The following is a 22,553-nucleotide window of genomic DNA, read 5'->3' as shown; positions in this document are numbered from 1 at the left end:
CCAACAGCAGGTCTGCTGGGTCCTCTTACCCTTTTTTACCCAACCCTCCTCTTCTCTCCCCCCTCCTGTCTTCCCCTCCTGTCTTCCCCTCCTTTCCCCTCCTCCCAGGCTCTCCCAGGGCGGGTGCTCAGCCGCCCTAGCCACTGGGGCTGCCACTCCACCCCCCCAGCGCTGCGCGGAGGCGCAGTAATAACCTCGGCAGGGCGCTGGAGTGGCGGCTGGAATCCTGAGCCGAGCCCGGGTGGGATCTTCGCTGCACGCTTGCACACTGGTGGCTGGCTGCTGCCCGGCTGCGGACCATCCAGTGACCAGCCCTCACGGCCGAGCGCCCCTGGATAAAGCCCTGCGAACTCTACTCAGGAGCGCACCGCCAGCTTGCGCGGGGAGACCGGGCTATGAGGGTCCCAGGCTGCGCGACGCTCTGGGTGCTGCTGCTGGCGCAGGTCTGCGTACAGGTGAGTAAGGTGGGCTTCTGCCACAGGAGGTAGGTAGCCGTGCATCCCTGACAGGTGGGAACGCGTCCCTCCCGGGGCTCCTCTCCCGCAACCCCAGAGGTCTCACCAAGGTGTTTTCCAGCAGGCACCTGCGTGCGCGATGGAACCCGCAGCTGCAGCGGCTGGAAGCCCTAGCGTCCCGCATCTGCCCCCTCCCCCGGAGCGGCCTGGAGGAATGGAAACCGGCGGTAAGTCAGCGAATTGGGGTCTTCTAATCCTTGCAATTTAGCAGCTCGTAAAAACCCCACCGCTGGTTTATAAACCGCTGCGAATGTTCCTAACTCCAAACTCTGCTTTTAAGACGTTTCGCTGCATTCTTCAAACAGCCTGAGTGCGCGCTCACGAGTGGGCTTCCACCGATATTTATATTGAAATTCCTGATATAATAGTCACGGTGTGCCAGTTTTAATAGTAAGAAAGAGACAAGGAAATATATTTTACTTTTAGAAAATTAGAAGAGCCTAGGCAGGGTCTAGACCAATGTATAGGTGAATGTACACCTCGTTGTTGTAAAGTCTTTACCAGAGTTTCTCTCTTCCCCTCCTCTCCCCCACCCCAAGTCTCCCTCTGTATCTAACTATCAGAGTAAGAGACAAAAGGCTGTCATTTTTCCACAGTGCTTGTGATCTAAGTATAAAAGTTAATGCTTTTCAAGAACGGAGTCACAAGTGAAGCATCATAGAGAGTGGAATGGCTAATTAGCTTGTTGTGATGTCATCAGTAATGTTTGTGTTCTGTGCCACGATTTGGTAGGGAAGGAATCTGATCCTTCTACAATGTGTGGTTTGGCTTCTGCTGCTTACAAGTGGCTTTTGCAGCATCTGAGTGGAAGGGGTCTCAGATAAACGAGAAAGCAGATGTGTGACATTGGTTTCTAGGTGGATTCTCTCTGTACCCCGCGTGACAGCAGTTACTGGATGTTAGTTCTCCGTATCATTTTTCCACAGGGAATGACATTGGCTTTTAGAGGAAGAGTTAGGTTTGATTATTTCAATGTGTTCTTAGAAAACCTAGGAAAGTAGAGTTAATGATCACAAATTCTTCCATGCAGTTTCTTCATCCTTTTTAACAGAAAGACAAAATATATATGCATTAGCTGTTGAAATTCTGTCCCACTGAATGAATATGTGAATTGTACATATATGTAAGGAGATTGATGCTAGACCGTGGGCCCCTTTGAGCACCACCAGAGGGCGCTAGATACAAATAATATAAAATGTTTAAAAATCACTTTCCCTGTAGTTAAGGGGAAAGTTAACTCTGGGTCTGTTTAAAGCTCCCTTCCCAAGCGATCCTTATCTCCTTTAATGCTTCTCTCCCCATGCATTCTACAACATGATCATATTAGAAGTTAATGGTCCACCTTCACGTATTTCTTTTAAGATGTGGTAAAAAAGTACTTGTTTTAGAATAAAATCATGAAAATTCCAGAGGGACTCAGGATATTTTAGAGTATTTTATAGCATTTTTGAAGTTTATTTAGAGCAAGAACATTATAGATAGAGAACTATTCAGGAAGAAAAGCCTGTGCTTCCTGCCTAAGACTTGGGCTTCCTTACCTTTCCTGTGAGCACGGAGGGAAGCAACTTTTTGTCACCTTGTCAGCTGGTATCGTTAGCACAGTGTGCCCATGATAGCCACTTACCTGGCTGGGTCAGAACCTGAAGCAGGTGTGAGCCATCATCAGGGAGGTTCTGTCTTAGTAGACACACCGCCCCCACCTCCCCAACCCTCTTGTGCTTTAGCTGTTTAATTATGAAAGGCTGAACTGAGAAAGTGGGCAGCAGTGGACAGTGTCTACACCTCCAGAGAAAAGACCACTCAGCAGTACTCCCTGCTTGGTTCTGGAGTAGCAGAGCTCTTCATGTGACCTTGGGATCAGCTGACTGTGGGATGTCAGGTACCCATGATACAAGTTGATTTTGAAATAACTATCTGGGGCCCTGATTTTTGTTCCAAGTAACAATTCCTAAATGTTGCTGGGTGTCTGAGTGATCAATCTCCCAGTGGAGAGAGCATACCATTGATGTCCTCGATCCATTCCATTTTCAGACTCCTAAGAAACATGCCAATTTTTTTGGTTTTGTTTTTGTTGTTGATTCAACATTGCTTTTTATTCGTTAATAGGAGATTAAATGCTCTTTCCTACAAATATATCTTTGTAATAAAAATCCTGGCTCTGTTAAACCAAAGACCCATCACAGATTGCTAACTTTTTAATTTCCTAAGTAAGGTTTAGAAGTTCTTTAGAACTTGCTTTAACTGGATGTAAAAGATATGTGTTCGTGTGTGTGTCTGTTTGAAGTTTGCAATGGTTTACATTCAGACACCTATATGCCAGGAGACAGGGCAGTCTCTGGATGGCCCAGCAGTCTGCTTGTAAATGTTTGACAACCTCCCCTTTCGGGGGGAGGTCTTGGGCACCAGTTCATACATTTGATTGGATTCCTGTGGTGTAAATATCCCATTGCTGCCAACTCCCAGCCACCAGTGTGACGTCACTGAACACAGAGGAGGAAGCAAAGTGCCTGGAGCTGCTACCTGCTGGCCCCCCAGGCTCACCAGGGGGTCTACACCCGCAGTGGTCTTTTCTACACTGACTCCTTCTAGACTTGAGGCTGTGTTCAAAAAAACTTGAAATCACGTAGTTCAGTGTACTGAGTGAGCAGGGATCCACAAACTTTTTTCTCATTAAACACATGGGCAAGGTCTTTTTTAAAGGATTGCAAACAGCAGGAATCTCACTGTGCTTTAAAGACATCATGAGCCACTGTTTGAGGGATTACAGTCTTAGAGTGCAGGTTCAGGGTCAGCATTTGGCTCACGGGTGTCCCAGCTGGCTTCTCTCCCAAGGGTGCCAGGGCGGATACCCTGCTCGGTGGGTTCATTCTCTGAACTCTGGCTTTTCCATCCACGGACTCATACCTAGAGCACACATGGGATTCTAAGGGCTGCTCTCTGGTACACAGGGAGGCTTTTCCACCTTGGCTGTAGTGGCATCCTGTTCTGGGGGCTGCCCCATGATTGCAGAATGCTCAGCAACAGCCCCGGGCCCAGCCTGCCCCAGTCCAGGAACAACAGTGTCCCTTTCCCCCTGTGAAGACCAAAAAGTCTCCAGACAGTGCCATGTGTCCCAAGTGGCGGGAGTCACCTCAGCTGAGCACCACTGGACAGAACCTGGAGGAGGCTCTCCCAGCAGGCCCTTCTCCTCCCTCTCGGAGAGGGACAGGGATGAAAGCAGGCAGCGCAGCTGGGGTCTCTGCCAGCACATGCCAGTTCTGGGGAGGCAGCGGCTGCCATGGTGGGGGTTTACTCAGCTGATTGCTAAAAAATTAAAACTTATAAAAACACAGTGAAATGAAGCCCCTGTTACAAAACAGCTAAATACGCAGCTCCCCTCCCTTCCTGATTTCCCACATCCTGCTGTCCCCTGTGCTTCCGAGGCCATTAGCACCTTGCGTCTGTGAGGTGGACACATGTCATAGTGATGGACCACCGCCAGTCCCTTCCTGATTCCGTGCCAGCAATACCATGTTGGTCACTGAAGCCAGCCGTGCAGGGTGTTTGCACCAGGGAAACGGGGTGATGTCAGCCTTTCTCCTGGGTGGCTCAGCACAGCACTGCATGCCCTTGGGAAAGAGGTCCTTCAACCAATCACACCCTCCACTCAGTGAAGGGTAAATATTATCCACCCTCCAAATAAAGGTCATAAGAATGTAGCTTATGTCACTGGGGAGAAGTGTGACTTTTTAATTCAGTTGTCACCTTTTCATGTGCAAGAGAGTTTGCTGATGAGCTGTGCTCTGAAGCAACCCCATGTGCTTCCTGTCCCCACTGACCCCAAAGGACGGGTAAGGGGTCAGGGGCAAATGGAAAGCTGTCCCCTGGGAGGCCAGGTGGTGAGAGGCCTTAACAGATTATGGGGAGGAGCCTTTCCTAGAACCCAGAACCCGGGGTGAGAGGGGTGTCTCCCTGTAAGGAGAGTGCTTTGGGCAGATGCAGGCCACACAGGAGCAAGGCTCCTCCTCTTTGAGTGGCACCTGGAGCAGACTACAGACTCCCACATCTCACCAGAAGCACCAACCCCTGCCCCAATTCTCTTTCTCCACCAAGACGGGCACTTTCATCAGTTTCATATGATTTCTCATTTTCCTAATTAAAATATCACATGTTGCCAACGTATTTTACCCTATCAGACACAAGTTACCTTCTTCAGAGGTTAGTTGAAGATCAGTGGTTACTTGTCAAGTCCTCTGTGGGAACCTGCTGCCTCTCCAATCCGCAAGGCCCTCCCCACCCCAGTCAGGTAGGCTGAGTGCCCGTTCATACCACATGGTCGGGACCAACCTGTGGGGCCCAGCAGAGCTCAGCTTGGCTCTGAACTAAAAAGAATTGCATGGAGGGGACTTGCCATGCCCTCTGACCCCTGCCTGCCTGGCACAGGCCCTCACCCTGCCCTGGGCTCCAGCAGCAGGCTCTCCGGCTATGTCCTGCCATCATCCCTGGCCTTCTTCACCTCTCCCAAACCCAACACACACCTTTTCCCAGAGCCCTGCTCCTGTGTAACCACGAAGTCACCTACCAGGACTGAGCAGGAGCAGAAGGACAATCTACTCTGAAGTTTAACTGTGAAGAAAATCTTCTCCCCATCTCCAAAAACAATTTATTGAATATTGTTGACTTACAATAAATTCCACTTGACAGAAGTAGATGGAGGTTTTACTTTATCTTACGGACAAAGCAGAGAAGAGCTGGGTTCTTAAGCGTCTGGCAGAGCAGCTTCCTGAGAGCATCTGTTGATAACAGAGGGGAGATGCATTCTTAGAATATGAGCCCTGGGGTTATGTCCAATAAGCAAGAGGAACTACATTGCGAGTCCACAGGATGTCCACCTGGATACTGTGAGATTCCTTTGGCCTGCTCTGGGGCTGGGTCCAGCGTCCTTTTCAAAGACAACTCACATTTGGTGGAAGGCCTCACACCATGCTGATATTTTAAAGTGTGTGAATGTGTAGAAAAAATTCAGGAGAGGAAGCCAGCCCTCTCCTAGAATGTGCAGGCCCAGGGCTCACTAGCAATTGGAGGCACACGGACCATAGGCATAAGCCCCTGTGCCCCATCATCTGGGATGTGGGACACCTCTGAAAACTTAGGTGCCATGTATGGTAACTCTGAAATAGTCTTTATGTTTGTAGAGGTCTATTCTTTTGAGATAAGTAATAGATAGTGGTTAGAGCATTTGAATATATGTCAGTTGACACAGGGGCTTAACGTAGGTGGGAAATGGAAGCTCTAGATTATCCCAACCTATTTTAAGGCACCCATGTCAATTTGTACTTGGAAGACTGAGACTTAATGGGTTAAATAAGGAAAAGATATAAAACAAGCTGACAGATCACTCACTACAATAGTTTGTGATCCGGCCTTGACACAGCGGTCTTTGCTTGGCCGTCAACTCCAGGTCTGAGCGGAGAACATGTCGTGCAGCCAGATCTGACCCCAAGGGTGAGGCCCACCCTTCCCTCCCACCCTCTGGGAAGCACCTTGCCCTGGACCGTGGAGGGTATTGTTGATGGTGGTCATGAGAGGACAGGTCCTGGTTTCCTGGAGAGGGAGGAGTCGTCTGGAGAAGACACAGAGGTGGTCATAGGACCTGCCAGGATCCCCCAGAGCCCCGAGCTCCGCTCTTTCTTCTGCAGAAAAGGCCTGACCCCAGATGCAGCCCTGGGAGATGCCTGTGACCATGGTCCTGAAGGCTGGGATGCTTGTCCAGAAACCTGATAGCATCTTTGGGATTTCTTCTGCTTTTTAAAAAGAATTAATTAATTTGAATATGGTGTAAACGGGTACAGTATAAATTATAGTGGGGAGAAGAGTATGACGGTGACCTTCGAGAGGCAGAGGAATGTGAGATCCAATCAAATTACAAGAGCCCAAGGAAACAGGAGGGGAAGCCAGACCAACAGAGGGTTCATGAGCTCTCCAGTGGGTGCAGACGCACATGCCAGCATTTAGAACTGGCACCTGGTAGATCTGGAGTATGTCGGCACTCTGCACTTTCTCCTGCTTTTAAATAATTAAGCAGCAAGTTATCTTATAAAAATTATGATTTTTTAAGATAAAATTTGTCAGATCACTGAAGATGTCTATGATAAAAACAATATTAATCCAGAATGTCTCAGAGCTGTAAAAATGACTACATGTGGTGGTTACTCTGGCAACACAATTTATGAGATATAATCCTAGAAGACCAATTTTGGTCTTACATGATCCATAATATATTTTCCCTTTTAAATGTTATAGAATGTTCTGCATTAGTAATAAGGCATTATGAGGGCAGCAGTGTTTTACCTAAAAGTCATTTTTAAGACTTTTCCTTTTAACTCAGATGTTATTTAGCCCGCATTTGGATCTGAGGATGGGAAGGTGCTGGATTTTCCTCCATCATTTTTTACTGTTGAAAATGCTAAGGTAGTCTTAATTCTAAGACTTTGTAGTTCTTTCCAAAAGCCTGAAGGTACTCAGCTTCCTGCCTCTCTTCTGATTTCAGAGTATGACCTGGTGTTTGCCTACGAGGTTGACAGCAGAGGTGACTACGTGTCCCATGACATCGTGCACCACCAGCGACGGCGAAGGGCACTGGCCCAGCCAGGAGGTGACTCTCTGCACCTCAGGCTGAAGGGCTCCAGGCATGACTTCCAGGTGGACTTGAAAGCCTCCAGCAACCTGGTGGCTCCGGGGTTCGTGGTGCAGACCCTGGGGAAGAGGGGCACCAAGGCCGTGCAGATGTTCCCACCTGAGGACTTCTGCTTCTACCAAGGCTCCCTGAGGTCCCACAGAAACTCCTCCGTGGCCCTTTCAACCTGCCAAGGTTTGGTGAGTGCGATGGTTCTGGCTGCCAGGACTGAGATGGGGGCGGCCCTGGCTAAAATGGGGGCGCACCACCAGAGATGTCCTCAGAATAGCCTTGCTTGTGTTTCTGTCATCATGGGGCAGACATCTCTAAAAGCAAGGGGGAAACTGCCAAGTAAAACTGAAATGAGCTGTGTGGACCCCTCCCCACCATTGCCCTCACGGCTGGCGGATGAACTCCGCCATTTGGAAAGTCTGCATTGAACTTGCAGCCAGGTCTGTGTCAACCAGCTTCATACGAAGAGTAAGAGTCCGTTATGTCCATAAGAGTCCGTTATGGAAACAGGGAAATGTCTTCATGTGACTCTAGTTGTTGGGTTGGCTGTCTTGGTCAGTTGGTTGTTGTTTGAGACTTTTAAGAACCTTCTCCTGTCATTCTGATGCTGGTGACAAGCTTGAGACCAGGGCAACACTGGCCACATCAGATGGTGCCTCTGCTGGTGCAGGTTTCAATTCCTGAGTAGGTGACTGAGACCGTCCCCTCAGCTTGTCTGTCTCCTGTGCTGCACTTTGCAGAGACCCTAGGGTGAGGAGCAAGTGCCGGCCGGGACTCCCCCTGCCTCCCTCAGGCCTGCTCAGGCTGAAATCTTGATGAATTCTCTCCTACTATCATCAAAGTGCTTCCATAGTTTTAGAGGAAAAAGACTTAGGAGATACTTAGGCTGTTGGCCACAAATTAATCTCAGGCACAGATAAACAAAACGTGACCGAGACCAGAGTGAAGCTGCGTGGTCAGGACGCTTCCAGCCCTGGCAGAGCAGAAGGTTGAGCACATGGGCTTCTGGACATCGTCCACAGCTCTGGAAAACACTCCCAGCCTGTCCTCCACTTCCTTTCCTGCTAGGAAAGAAGGACTCCAGACCCCACAGCTCCTAAGGACTTGTGTGTGTATGGGGTAGGGGCATCGGATGCCAAAATCACATCCGTAACCGTTCTTTGAATAGCTACATATATGCAAATGCTGAATCCTATAAAATACTTTAGAAGATTAACTTTCTACTCGTTAGAGGACTCTGATGTGAGTTGATCTCATTCCTGCTCTCCTTTGTAAAGGCTTTTGGTTTGGGATGCGTGAAGCAGGTGTTCAGGGGTGGGGGTGATTTTGCACTCTTGTGGAGCATGAAGACTATATGCTGGTTCTTCCACATCCTCTCCCCAAAGCAAGTCTTCCTTAATTGAGTGGTTTAGTCCGTTTTTTCATCACTATGACCAAAAGACACGGCAAGAACAATTTTAGAGGAGGAAGTTTATTTGGTGCTCATGATTTTAGAGGTGTTAGTAGTATATAGACAGCCAACTCCAAAGCTCTGGGCCCAAGGTGAGGCAGGACATCTTGAGAAAGGGTGTGGAGGAGGAAAGCAGCTCAGGATGTGGCCTCCAGAAAGCAGAGAGAGAACTCCGCTCACCTGGGACAAGATATAAACCCCAAAGCATGCCCCCAGTGACCCACCTCCTCCAGCCACACTCGACCTGCCTACAGGTGCAGTGCACTTACTCCATATCAATGGCTTAGTCTGCTGATTAGGTTTAAGCTTTCAGAACCAAATCATTTTGCCTCTAAACTGTGTTTCATTGCCTCAGACATGAGCTTTTGAGAAACCTCATTTCCAAATCATAACATGGAGTGAAACTCTTCATGTATTGCACAAAATTATGATATCTATTCCTTGGTTTTCTTTTGCAAAGATTTAGACCAGCCATGTGTGGGAAGGTGGAACATGCCTTTCCAATTTCGGCAACGCTGGCTCTGGTTTTAGGGATTGGGTGGGTCTTTGCCATTAACAGCGGGAGACAGGTCCTCTGACGACCCTGGGTCTCCAAGAGGCAGGGCCCTCCCGTGGTAGTTGAGTTATGCCCTGGAAGGTGTCCCATGCATCAAGCTGTCTGGCAGCAGCTTGGGATTTCTGGCTCTCTTTGAACACGATGGGAGTTAACAGCAGAAGTGTAATTGTGCAGATAAAAAGTGAAAAAGAACAGAAAAATAGGCTCCTCTGGGCAGTAAATAGTGGAATCTGATAGTGTGACCTAGGGAATAGAAATTTGTATGTTTTCACCATTAATCTTCCAAATACACGAACGCCAGCTTGCCTGATATTTTGTCCATAGACAGTCATTGCAAATGTGACCTCAGCTGGCCTTTAGAGTGAGAGGTTTGGGGGCACTTGCCCTGAGATAGGACAAACCAATGGCATTTTAAGGAAAAAAAAGGAAGGATTAAAAGTCCTCTCACTTTAGCCAGATGAGAAGAATATTGAAGGGGCCCCTCTAGTGGCAGTCAAATCTGCTGCTTCTCTCCAGCTGGGGGTCGCCCCACCCCTCACCTTCAAATCTTTTGGCACGTGAAGAACAAGAGAGTATCTTTTCCGTGAGATGAGAGCTCCCTTGTCATTTGGGGATGTTCAGATTCTAGTCTAACCCAGACTCAGAGAAGATGAGGAGGAGGAGGAGCAGAGGGAGGCTAGACAGGTGCTCTGCCCCTGAGCTACCTGCAGCCTCAGTTGAGACTTTTTTCAGTTTCTAGGTGGAATGCATTGACCCCACTCTCTGGTGGGAACCAGGAACCAGTAGAGCATTTTGTGCTGCTCCTGATGCCAGGAGAGGTGCGCTGCCTGCCGTGTGTCGAAGTCCATGCTGTGGCATCAGGTTTTCGCACAGAGAAAAGGCTGCACTGCACCGTCAGCCCCAGGGCAGCCAAGGAAGTTCACAGCTGCCTGCCCTTGGGGTGTCCATGGGGCTCACAGGAAGGGGCAGGAGATGCTGCTTGCTGACTGCCTGGGAGAAGCAGGACTTCCTGTCCCCTCACAGGCCGTAGGTCTATTTTCTGGGCAAACTAGGTTCTGTGCAGGTGGTTTGACCTTGTGACATCCACAGGCCATTGACTGCATGAGCAGGCTTCTGTAGCTCTTGTCCTTTCTTGAAAACTGGTTCCAAACCATCCTTGAGTGGATAGCATTTTCCCTAGAGACAAGAACTTCCTTATTTAAGGAATTTGGCCCTGGGTGTGGCCAGGCCCTGGCCTATTTGTATTCACCCAGACAGTTTGGCAGAGCCCAGTGGAAAGCACATGAAGGCAGGATCCTGTCTAGTGGGAAGTGCTCCCTATTCTCCCCATTTAACCTTCAGGATGAAAATATCACTTCTGAGTTTCCAAGCATGTTACCTCCGAGTGTAGCATCTTGTGCCATGGCCACCACAGTGAGGCCGCACACCTTCCACAGCCATATAAAGTTTCCCCTGGGTCATCCGATTCTGAATGTGGAACATTTTCCAAGTTGTCCTCTTATGACTGGTTTGAAGAGCACTGAAATCTAGTTGATGTTGTTGTTCTCTTTGTAGCAAACAAATGTCATAAAGGAGAAAAGCAGAACTAAAACAAGCATTTTACTTTATATATATGTGGACAAAAAGGATGTGAATGGTAAGTGGGCTTCAGAACTGTGTCCCTGGAGCCTGCCAGACCTGGGCCCAGAGAGACCATGGCTGATGAGAGGGGCAGGGGAGGGTACATTCTCTCCCAGGTACTTAAACAAGGAGAGGCAGTGAGCACCAGGAGAGTCAACAGAGGGCACCTCACCACCGTGGTGGCACATGGAGTGGTCCACAAACCAAGACCAAGCCCAGTCTTGAGGGTAGAGTCAGGACGTGATGCTCATCAGGGGAGGGATCACAAGCATCCTAAGAAAGGTGGCTAACATCTAAAAACTTTATGAAATTCTTGATAATACCACCCCCCAAAAAGAGATCAATATTTTTACATTAATCAAGTACTATGCCAAATAACATTGGTATACTGTACCACCAATTATCTTGATTCAAAATATTAGTTAACAATAAGCATGACCTTGTCAAGATAATATCTGTTATACTTACATCTCTACCAAATCAACAGTATGTGTCTCTTGTAATGACCTCACACTCACACAAATTCATTCTAATGCTTAGACAAAATAAAGGAGAAAAAGGAAGGATCAAAAAGCCCTGTTTTCATTTGGATAATGAAAACTGTTGAACAGATAGAACACCTGGGCTAGAAATAACAATGATAATGATGATGATGATTGCAAGAACGGTATTCACTTGTTGAATGTTTGTGCAAAATAATTTGCTAGTAGCTTCACACTTGTTATTCACTTAATCTGATAAGCCAAAGAGATAAATACTAATTTATTTTAAATATAAGCTGTAACAAGGTATAATTAACATAATGTAAAGTCCATGCCTTCAAAATGTACACTTCAGTGGGTTTTAGTATAATCAGAGTTGTGTAGTTTGTACCAGAATTTAATAGTAGACATTGACATCCCCTCAGAAATAAAACCCTAGAGTTCATCCCCATTTCCCCAAATTCTCTTACTCCTGAAGTGCCTCAGAATCCAACCTATTCCCTGCAGATTTGCCTATCTTCCCATTTATTATGAGAAACATCCAACCTGTGGCTTGCTGGTGGCTAGCTTCTTTCCTTAGCATGATATTTTCACAATTCATCTATGCTGTAGTATATACCACTGCTTTATTTTACCACATATTTTATTTCATCCATTATCAGTTGGTAAACACTACTGTATATTTTCATTTTTCCATTGTGAATAATGCTGGTATGAACATTTGTGAACAGGTTTATGTGTGGACATGTGTCTTTATTTCTCTTCAGTATGTACTTAGAAGTATAATTCCTGGGTCATGTAAATCTCTGTGCTTAACATTTTGAGAAACTGCCAAGCTGTTTGCAATAGTAGCTGTACCATTTACATTCCTCCAGTGTATGAGGGTTCCAATCTCACCACATTCTTTCTAACTTCTTAATGTCTATCTTTTCTATTTTATCCACTCTCGTAATTATAAAGTGGTATTTCAAGGTTGTTTTTTATTTTCTGCATAAAGATTAGAGATTACTGGTTTGGTAAGAAGGTTCACTGAGTATTGGCTACCAACATATCTGAAATCTGGTGAGGCAGAACACCAAATACACAATAAGCCACACAAAGTGGGTATTTACTTTTGGGTTGGAGGCAAGAGACAAATGAAGCCTAGGAGTCCCCATAAGCTGGACCTTGAGGCTCTACAACCTGCCCAGGGAGGTTGGAGTCTTGGTCTTGCCTGCATATGCTTGACTAGCACTATAGCTAAATAATCCTGATATGCAGCTCACCCTGGGTTTCATACCCGGGTGACTGTAATACACAATGTGAAAACACTAAAGCACTCTCTGTTTCAAGGTGGGAGAGAGACTGGAGCAGAGTTTGGGCTGTTCCCCCCTGTTTCCTATCTCAGGATGTCCTGTTCTCAGCAGATTGTACAGATATTATTGGGAATGATGAGGAAGGAAGTGCAATAAATTAGATTGATCCAAACTCACCCAGAGACCTTTCTTGTCTTGGTCGACAGTGTTTTGTTTTGCTTTTGTTGGGGAGGATGCACTTGGAGTTTGTCATTCTACTGCCTTCTGACTTCCATGGTTTCTGATGTAAGTCTGCTGTTCATTTCATTGCGGCTTCATTGTACATAGTTATTATTCTCTTAATGCTTTTAAGTTTTTCTCTGTGTCTTTCACATTTTTATGTTTATATGTATGGTTATCTTTGTGTTTATTCTTCTTGGATTTAGCTGAAATTCCTGAATGTGTAGATTAATATTTTTGACCAACTGAGAATGTACTCAGCCATTATTTCTTTAATAGTTTATTTCTCTTTCTGTCTCTTGTGTTCTTTGATACTTACATTATGAAAGCATTGATATGCTTAAAGATTTTACATGTTTGTTGAGACTCTGTGCATTTTTCTTTTCTGTTTTCCTCTGTGTTCTTTGAATAAAATAATATTCATTAATTTATATTCAAGTTTGATGATTTTCTCCTTGCGATTCAAATCTATTATCAAGTTCCTATACTAAATGTAACATTTAATATATTGTACTTTTCCATTCTAGAATTTGCATTTAGTTCTTTTTTTATATTTCTCTTTATTGTATTCTCCATTTTCTGATACATTATCATCATGTGTTTCTTTTTTTAAAATAAGTTTGCATTATATGTACTTAAGGTATGAACATGATGGTTTGATGTATATACATATAATGAAATAATTACTACAGGCATGAAAATCAATCTTCTTGTACTTTCCATGATACCTTGTGTTTTTGTGTGGGGCAGGGGGAGAGCTCCCTTAGGAAAATTTCAATATACAATAGAATATCTTTATATAAAGTCCTTATGTTAGCTATTGATTCTTACTTATTTTGTGCAAATTTATGTCCCCATTTTGTCTTTCTCCCTGCCCCTGGTAATCAGGGTTCCACTATACTCTCTGTTTTATGTATTCACCTTTTTTTTAAGATTGCACATTTAAGTTATATCATGCTGTATTTCTCTTTCTGTGTCTGACTCATTTTACTTAGTACAATGTCCTCCAGATTCATCCAAGTTGTTAAAAGTGGCAGAATTTCCTCCTTTTAATTGCTCACAACAAAGATGGTGATTATTTTTGATGATGTTGTTAGGCAACACTTCCCTACCTTCTGTTCCAAATAAAGCTAACCCCTATAGGTGAGCACTTTGTTATCACAGCTTGTCTCTACTGGGAAAACCTCTGAGGTACCAGATTGCATCTGGGACTGGTGGAGTGGCCTGTTCATCTCATTGCAACACTCCTCCTCTGTGAGTGGAACTTGGATAGAGATGGAAGCCCACTGTCTGCTTTGATTTGCTTCCTAGTCTGAAATTTCCACCCTGCAAGTAAGCTAGAGTGAAGTGTATATGGATTCATTTTTCTTGGCCTACTGAGCCTGGAGTAGAATTTCCACTATATGAGTAGGGACTTCTTGATAGAAGGAAAACTAGCTCTTATGGCCATGTCTGCCTGAAGCTGAGCTTCTGCAATATGGAACCGAGAGGATGAATTCAGGAACTTGCCATTCTTTTTCTTTCTTTCTTTCTTTCTTTCTTTCTTTCTTTCTTTCTTTCTTTCTTTCTTTCTTTCTTTCTTTCTTTCTTCCTTTCTTTCTTTCTTTTTTTGGTGGGGAGGGAGTACGAAGGATTGAACTCAGGGACACTCAACCACTGTGCTATATCCTCAGCCCTATTTTGTATTTTATTTAGACACAGAGTGTCACTGAGTTGCTTAATGCCTCCTTTTTGCTGATGCTGGCTTTGAACTCATAATTCTCCTGTCTCAGCTTACTGGAGTTGCTGGTATTACAGGCATGAGCCACTGCACCCAGCTAGACTTGTCATTCTTGATGTAAAAATATAGCCCTAGAATGGGAGTTGGTGGAGAGAAGAAAGAGGTTGGGATCCCTTGTCTTTGTGGCTGCATATGCCTGGGATAGAATTTTTGTCACACTGAGCTGGAGGCAGAGTGAGGATATAAGTGGACAATAGCTCAAATGCTACCAGATTTCGGCACTCTTTTCAGGAGTTACTAGATTATATTCATTGTTGTTTCTCCATTTTTTATGCCTTTGGGATAATTTTCAGACATTTTAAAGGGTGTGTGTGTGTGTGTGTGTGTGTGTGTGTGTGTGTGTGAGTGTGTGGTTTTTGGTTTTTCAGCAGTTTCACCAGGGAAAAGTGCTGCCACACTTTTCACACTGCCATTCAGAAAGTCAGGCTCCGCTAATTATTAGCACATTTTATAGATAATTACCTAAGACTCTTTTATTATCCTTAGTTTAAGGATATTCTGAAGCTCATTCTTAAAGAAGCAGATGATGGACCTATGTGTTCTGACTCCAGGCCAATAATTCGAGACCACAATGCTTGGATCCCTTTGATCACAAGGCTGTCATCTCCCTACAGGGAATTGGTGGCTTCTGCATGTGAATTTCCACTGAATCTTCACTGAGCTCGCTCCGCAGTGCAGTGGCTTTCTCATGGGTTTCCACCCCAGTGCCATCTTCCTTGCCATCTACCCACTTGTTCTTGGCATCTCCATTTGTAGTACATCGGGGGCCCCAGTGGTGATACCTGTGGCTTTAATTTATAATTATCTGCTTCTAGCTCTGATTTTTGATACCATATTATGAACTGATCATTTAATTAAAAAACCTGTTTATGCCACTTTGTGCCACCAAGCTCTTATTGTATGCAAACCCAAATTCATTTTTTGCAATAAATGAATGTATAATTAATTTACAAACAGAAATCATGAGTCTTCTCAACCTCTCTTTTGGAATATACATAAACGTGAACCAATTTTACGATCTATTTCATTTGACTTCTTTCTATTACTGATGGCAAACACCTTGAATTTTCTAATGAAGTACATATTTAAGAGATGGATTAATCTCTAGGATTTTTGATAAAACTGCTTTTACAAACTTCATTACTCAATAGTTTTAAATGAGGTTTGTTTAATAATATTTTCTGTTGAATATGAAAGGAATAGATTTTCTAAACAATTTATTGCAAGTCCTGTACTTAGGTTAGCAATTTTGCTTAAAAATAAACATGGCATGATAACTGTCCTTGGAATAAAATCTATATGAAATTTAGTTCCTGTTGTATAAAGTGTGATATTTGCTAAGGAATTAATGCATAGGTAGATATCACTTCTTCTAAAAATCCTATTATTCTCTTGTTTTCCAAACTGTTAAAAAATTTGCAGATGCTACACTTCTTGGTTCTGTTTAAGAATTCCTTTGCTTGGTTGGAAACTTGCTGGGGGTGGGTGGGGTTGAATTATATGGTTTTATTTCCAGTCACAAACTCTAGGGATTCCCTGCAAATTCTAGTCATTGAGATATTTTTCTAAAGCACCTAATAAATCCTAGAAAGCTGTCTGGAATACTGCCAGATTTCCAACTGACTTTGAAAAATGTTCTCATGCCAGGAAAATAAAATAGGAGTAGAAAAGGAGGAACCAGCATGGGTAATGGTCAGAAGAGACAGTGTGAGTGCTGGGAGAACACCCTCTGGGAAGAGTAGTGATGGCATGACCAGCTGGCGGTGTTGGGCGCGGAGGCATGTGCCACACCCAGCGCCCCCATGCCCTGTGCTCTGAGTTGGCCTACTGGGAAACTCTCAAGACAGTACTAACTGAAAGTACTGAATAAATTTCGTAAATTTCTGATAATTACTTAAGAATAAATACAATGGTAAAAGTTTAAAATGGACAGAAATGAATGTATTTCATTACTATAAGTAGATCAAAGTAACTTTCACACCTGAAGTGGCCACAGATTTTTCTATTAGTTTACAACTAGTGGCAAACAAAAATTAGATGACTAGAGAAATTTAACGGTAAAATCCATGGGTTTTGTTTCACTCCCTTCATTATTGAGATAATAAAACTGATATCCAAAGGGGTAGAGTGCCTTGGCAAATACTCCAAAGACAGGTAGAAAGGTCTAGAATGAGAGTCTCAAATTCTCTGTCCAGCAATGTTTTCACCTTAATGTAGAGTATGATATTACTTTTTGATTATAAGGAAAAAGTAGCGGAAGGAGTTTAAGTGTTGGAATATGTCCAGAGATTTTACAGTTAAGCCACGTGTCCCTGGTCTAGCTCTGTCCAGGTAGCAGAGGGGAGAGGACAGTGTGAGTGACGTCCCTTCTGGTTGTTGGTCTGCGTTCCTGATGTCAATGTCTTTTTGTCAAGAGGCAGATGCGTCCTGCACCACCACAAGGACAGCTGTCTCAAGGACTTACTGTGGTGAGACAAATGTTTGTGCTCAGGGCCATTTGGAATGGAGCTCACCTCCAGTTCCGTGTAGCCAGGAAGTTCTTCATGGCCAAGACCTCTCTGGAGAGAGACAAAGAGATCTCCAAGAGGAACAGAACATGATCCATCCGTGTGGGCATGGACTGGGGGACGGTCCACGTGTGGGACTACCTGAAGGACGGGGCACCTGAAACCTGCTCTTTAGAAGAGGCCACATGAAACTAAGGCCTTCGGAGCAGAATGCTGCCTTGCCTGACTGAGCTCAACAATACACGTGGCTTTTTTTTTTCCTTAAATGTCACTTTCAGCATAACTTTCCTGGTTCGCCCATCTAAACTTCTAAACTAACAGTCTCTCTCTCTCTCTCTCTCTCTCTCTCTCTCTCTCTCTCTCTCTCTCTCTCTCTTTCTCCCTCTCCCCCCCACCTTTTGCTTTCTCACTCTTGTTATACCTGTTTCAGTGTCATCATTAATAGCATCAATCACATTTCAGTCAAGAGACGGAAAGTGCACCACTTATCAGTAAAGAGTGGACTAATGCTGTTTTAAGCAGGCAGTAGAGAGCTGAAAGCCTAAAGACACAACGCTAGGCAGTATGGGACACAGCGACTGGAAATGACTACCAACCCTGGGCTGAGAAACTGGGGGAGACTCATCATAATTTAGAAGCCTGGAGCTGGGCCTCACACCCCTGGCAGCGGTTGCTAGAACTGTGGGGGGCATGATGCACGTGGGTGGTTCTTCAGGCAAACTGCAGCCTAGAATCGGCTGTTCTGCTGCAGCCTACTGCCACTGCCAGGGTCAAGCCAGGCGCATCGGAACAGGAAGCAGACAGGAAGTCCATAGGGGACAGACAGGAAACAAGGAGGCAGACAAAAGGAAGGCTCCAGAAGACAGACAGGAAGTGAAGGGTGTACAGGAAGTCCACAGGGGACTGGCGGGGAGCCTGGAGCAGACAGACAGGAGGTGAGTGGGTGGATGGGAAGTGAGAGGGCATCCAGGAAATACACGTGGGACAGACCGCAGGAGCCAGTTCTGCCTTTTTTGATCTGATTTTGTGGCCTCACGTCGTGTGAAGTGTTGACAGAGGTGAACAGGAAGCAGATCACAGAAAAAACTGGATTTGTACAGCTCATCGTCAGCATCACAGAGCAGCATTTAAAAGGAGAGTGCAGAGCTATGGGAAGATTTCTTAATAACAGTCAAGCTGCATCCCACAGATAACTATCGAGAGTATAGCAGGGGTGTTATACGCCCTGCAGCTTCTGACTTTATCAGTAGAGTACTCTGTGCCTGGCAAACCGCAAAGCTTTCATTAAAAAAAAAAAATTGTTAAATGAATGTTTTTTAGTGATAAAATAAGAATTCTGTTGCTTTACACAAATCATTTGCATAGCCAGTGGCCTATAGGGGAGAGGAGGCCCTAAAGTAGGGGCATCCTAGACTATCTGGGAAAAGGCAGTCTCTCTGAAGGACTAGAGTCTACCGGGCCTGGGGGCAGCTAGCCGAGTGTGGGATGAGGAAGGAGCTGTCAGACCCAGCGTCCAGGCCTCTCCGCTCTGCTCTGCTGGGGGTTCTTGACCTGCTTCCTACTCTGGTTAAAGTTGGGCCCGAGGGTTTCCTGGGGAGACGCGGTGTCCCTGTTCTGCAGCGAGCTTGGAGGCTGCGTTTCATGATGGATTCAGGAGTATGTGGGCACTCAGGGGCTCTCCTGTCCATGCGTGTGTGTGAGTTTTCTGTCTCTGCTTTGCTGCTCTGAATCACTCCTGAAGGAGAAATTGTGATGGCATTACTTGTAGGCCGGAGGCCAGGCTCTGAGTCAAAGTGAATTTACACACTTGGTGGAGGTGGTCCCCCTTTATGATGGACAACAGCCGTCCTACACGACACTCCTGAGGGCCCCAGCCTCAAAGCCCAGCCAGCAGCTACTGATTGCCCCTTCTCTTCTCTTGAAACTCCACCCCCATCTCTCAGGGTAGATCTTCTTACTGACTTTGATCCCTTCCTAATAACATGAGCCATCTTTTTTCACTTTGAGCACACATAATTTACTGCTTAAGAGTTTGTTTTCTTAAGGAAGATAGTTTTTTGAGGAAGATAGCATGTGTTTTTTTGAGGAAGATAGCATGTGTTTTTTTGAGGAAGATAGCATGTGTGTTAAAGGCATTAAATTGAATAAATCCAAACATTATAATCAGTAGCAAAATCAGCGTGATTTTAGTTTTTCTTTTCTATATTCAGAAAATTACAAGAAAGCTAAATAAAATTACCTCTCTTGAAAAACTGCGAGAGAAAGGAATGTAGGTTGGATACCTGTTTTTTTTTTCTTCTGTAGCCAATTAACAATAAGTGGATATAATCGTGTATACTCATGCATAAAATCTTAGAAATTTTGAAAGAAAAATGACCTAACAGAGTTAAAAATTTTACATAGTGATTCATTGTTAGCATTGTACAGATGGTCAAGTAGTTGACTACTTTAATGTGAAAATACTATCATACTAATAGAACTCTTCAGTAAGAAATTTCTGATGAATCCAGTTTTCTGTCACTAAATAATTTTCTGTCTACCCTAAGACATTAGAAATTGGGAATGAAACATGTAAGTGAAATATAGTTTAGTTGATTGTTTATATCTTGCTGGGCACAGTGGCACACACCTATAACCCAGTGACTGTAGAGGCTGAGGCAGGAGGATAGCAAGCTCAAGGTCAGCCTCAACAACTTTGCAAGACTCTCAGCAATTTATAGAGACTCTGTCTAAAAATAAAAAGGACTGGAGATGTAGCTCCATGATAAACACTCCTGGGTTTATTCCCTAGGAAACCCCCTCCCCCCAAAAAAATTGGTGATTTCTTTAGTCTGTGGAAGTATTTGCCTTTGTGACCTTAAGGTCATTTCATTCCCTCATCATTTAAATTGTCATGAGAGCATCTCACGTCTGATCTTCTTGGGTGAGGAGGTAGGAACCCTCCCTGCAGTGTGGTGAATCCCTGTTTGAATCTGCAGCAGCTGACACTGTGTCCAGCACAGGCAGTTTTATCTGATGTGCCTCCCCGTGAGGTGGTGCAGGGCAGGCCTGTAGAATCCTGAGCAGAGTGGGGAGGGAGGGGCTTGACAATGATCCAGGAACACAGAGATAACCCACCCTGTCCCCCTCCCACATGTCCCCCTCCTCCTCTTCCCCTCCAGGGGGAGCCTCCTGGGGGCTGAGAGCACAGTTCCCATCTCTCCATTCCCTGACTCAACACAGCCAGTGCTCTGTGGGCGGGCTCCGCATCTTCAGTGTGACCAGCAGTTCCCTGGGACCCTGGCCTTGCTTGCACCTTCAGCCTCGTAGGGGCAACTCCAGGCTCAGGCCCCAACATCTTGTAAATTTTGAAATACAGCTAAGCTCTTCACGACCTTAGGGGCTGACCAAGTACTATTCCCTCTGCCCGGAACACCATCCCGCCGTCTCTTTTGCTCTAGTTAAATGTTACTTTATCCTCTAGGTCTCAGAAAAACCTCCCGTGAGTTATCCTCCCACACTCCAAGTCCAGGCAGCATGTAGTACAGTCACACGTCACTCTGGGGTTCCCCTCAGAAACCCTGTCCCTGGGTAATTCCTCCTTGAGTTACTAGCCAATGTTTACCCCTCCCCCTCTGTACAGAGTGAGAGTCCTGAGGGCCACGGCCTGACTGTCGGGACCTCTAACAGCACTGCCAGCACCAGCAGGGTGCATGGCCCAGGGAAGGAACCGGACGGACGAGGGAAGGGATGGAGGGATGGGCGGATGGTGGAAGGAGGACAGATGTTAGTTCATGCTGTGCTCGAGACAGCCTGTGTTGACAGGAGGTGTCGCACCTGTGGAAAGCCCAGCCTAGAAACAGCCCCGAGTGGAGTCTGGGCAGCTGCACACCCATGGCACCGTCCAAGCCTGTTGGGAGCCCTGGAGTGCACTTCACAGCAGGGAATCAAAGAGGGCCAGGGCCATCCCCTCAGAGGACCTCGGGAAAGGCCATGGAAATGAACACTTCTCCAGTGCTAACCACACGAGTAAATGTGCAGGTGCAGGTGAAGAGAGTCTCTAAACAAATTCTAAATAACGTATTCCAATGCACTTTGGGTAACATGATATATTTTAAATCAAGCACAATCTGAAAAAAAAACAAGTCTAAGTGGTAGTCATTGGCTCCTTAGTCTTTCATACCTTGTACATGGGCACAGAGATAATGTGATTGGTGTGCCTTGGCCTCTTAGTCAGGCATTTTTAATTACCAAGTTTATGACGAGGACAGTGTGCCACTGTGGATTAAGAATCCTGGAAAGAGCTGGGTGTGGTGGTGCACACCTGTAATCCCAACGGCTCCGGAGGCAGCAACAGGAGCATCACGAGTTCAAATCCAGCACTGTCCTGATCCTCCTCAGCTCCTCTGCCCATCACCACTGATAGGATACAGAAAAACCTCACCAGAACATGAGATGCACTTTGTCCTGCAAGCAAGTTCCGAGTTAAGAAACGAAGACTTGACATTGCACTGACTTTTAAAGACGTCCCGCAGATGGGAGGGAATAGGATGAGGAAGGTGTTTTATTTACACCAGAACCATTAGAGTGATGAACTGGGGACAGTCGGGGGGTTAAAAGGCATGACACGGTCGTGGCTGTTTAGGCTGCGAGGGCATTGGCCAGTCAGTGCTCACAGCCGTCGCTCATGCCTGCGCTTTTGGAAGAAAGCTGCCTATTCCTAACACCTGGGAGATCACTTTGTGCTTAACAAGAAATCGTGAGGATCAACACACCCAGAAGAGCTGACATTCTGCCCTTGATTCCCACCACAGCAGCCAAAGGAGCCATAACCTTGTTTTTATTTGCAAAGATTATCTAACTGAAGCTGGGGAGTTCTCCGATTCCCTCTGCAGGTTGACATGAGGTAATAGAGGGAAGAGTGATGGGCTGTGGGGCTACAAGCCAAAAGAGAAGCTAGCGTATTTCATGGCACGGTTCCGTTGCTAGCTTACATGTACAAGTGCGCGAGGAAGGCGTGCATGTCTTCTGTCCCTTAAGAAGAAACAGCGTTTAGCCTTTTCTTCACTGCTCAACACTGTCCCTACCCTTTTTTAATACTGCTGGGATGCGTGGCATAATTAGACCTTTACCATTAAAAACTGCTGGGTCCCATGTCCACATGTCTACCGGACTCCAGCAGTTCAGCATGTTGTCTATTGGGAGACAGACTGTGAGTTTATGCATTCTAATAAAATTTAGCTTACTGATCCCTGACACCTTGAACTTCCTGTTAACTCACTCCACCCCCAAAGAGTCATCCATGTGCCGAGTTTTCCTTGCTAGAGGAAGCACAAGAGCCTCTTGGTTTTGAGATTTCTGGAAAGATTGCTTATCAAGCCCATTTATTTGAAATAGGTTCAAGTCTAAAGTTCTGAAATAACTGTAGCCCCAGGTGCAGGGGCTCATTGGGACTACAGTTTCCTCTGGAATTTTGTTCTAAA

The 22,553-nt window shown here is 45.5% G+C and overlaps 1 protein-coding gene across 1 annotated transcript in view; it reads left to right on the top strand.

Annotated features, from left to right (window-relative positions):
* Positions 1-224: 224 nt before the first annotated feature.
* The window catches only part of ADAMTS16 (ADAM metallopeptidase with thrombospondin type 1 motif 16), a 138,961-nt gene continuing 116,632 nt past the window's right edge, over positions 225-22,553 (top strand). Inside the window, exons 1-3 of the mRNA XM_081287842.1 lie at positions 225-455; positions 577-682; positions 7,045-7,370. Of these exons, the coding sequence (XP_081143968.1) occupies positions 396-455; positions 577-682; positions 7,045-7,370 (492 nt within the window). The 5' untranslated portion in view covers positions 225-395. The remainder of the gene's footprint in view (positions 456-576; positions 683-7,044; positions 7,371-22,553) is intronic.

The sequence above is a fragment of the Spermophilus citellus genome (genome assembly GCF_964194105.1).
Source record: "Spermophilus citellus genome assembly, chromosome: 1".
Classification (NCBI taxonomy): domain Eukaryota; kingdom Metazoa; phylum Chordata; class Mammalia; order Rodentia; family Sciuridae; genus Spermophilus; species Spermophilus citellus.
This window is presented reverse-complemented; position numbering and strand designations above follow the sequence as displayed.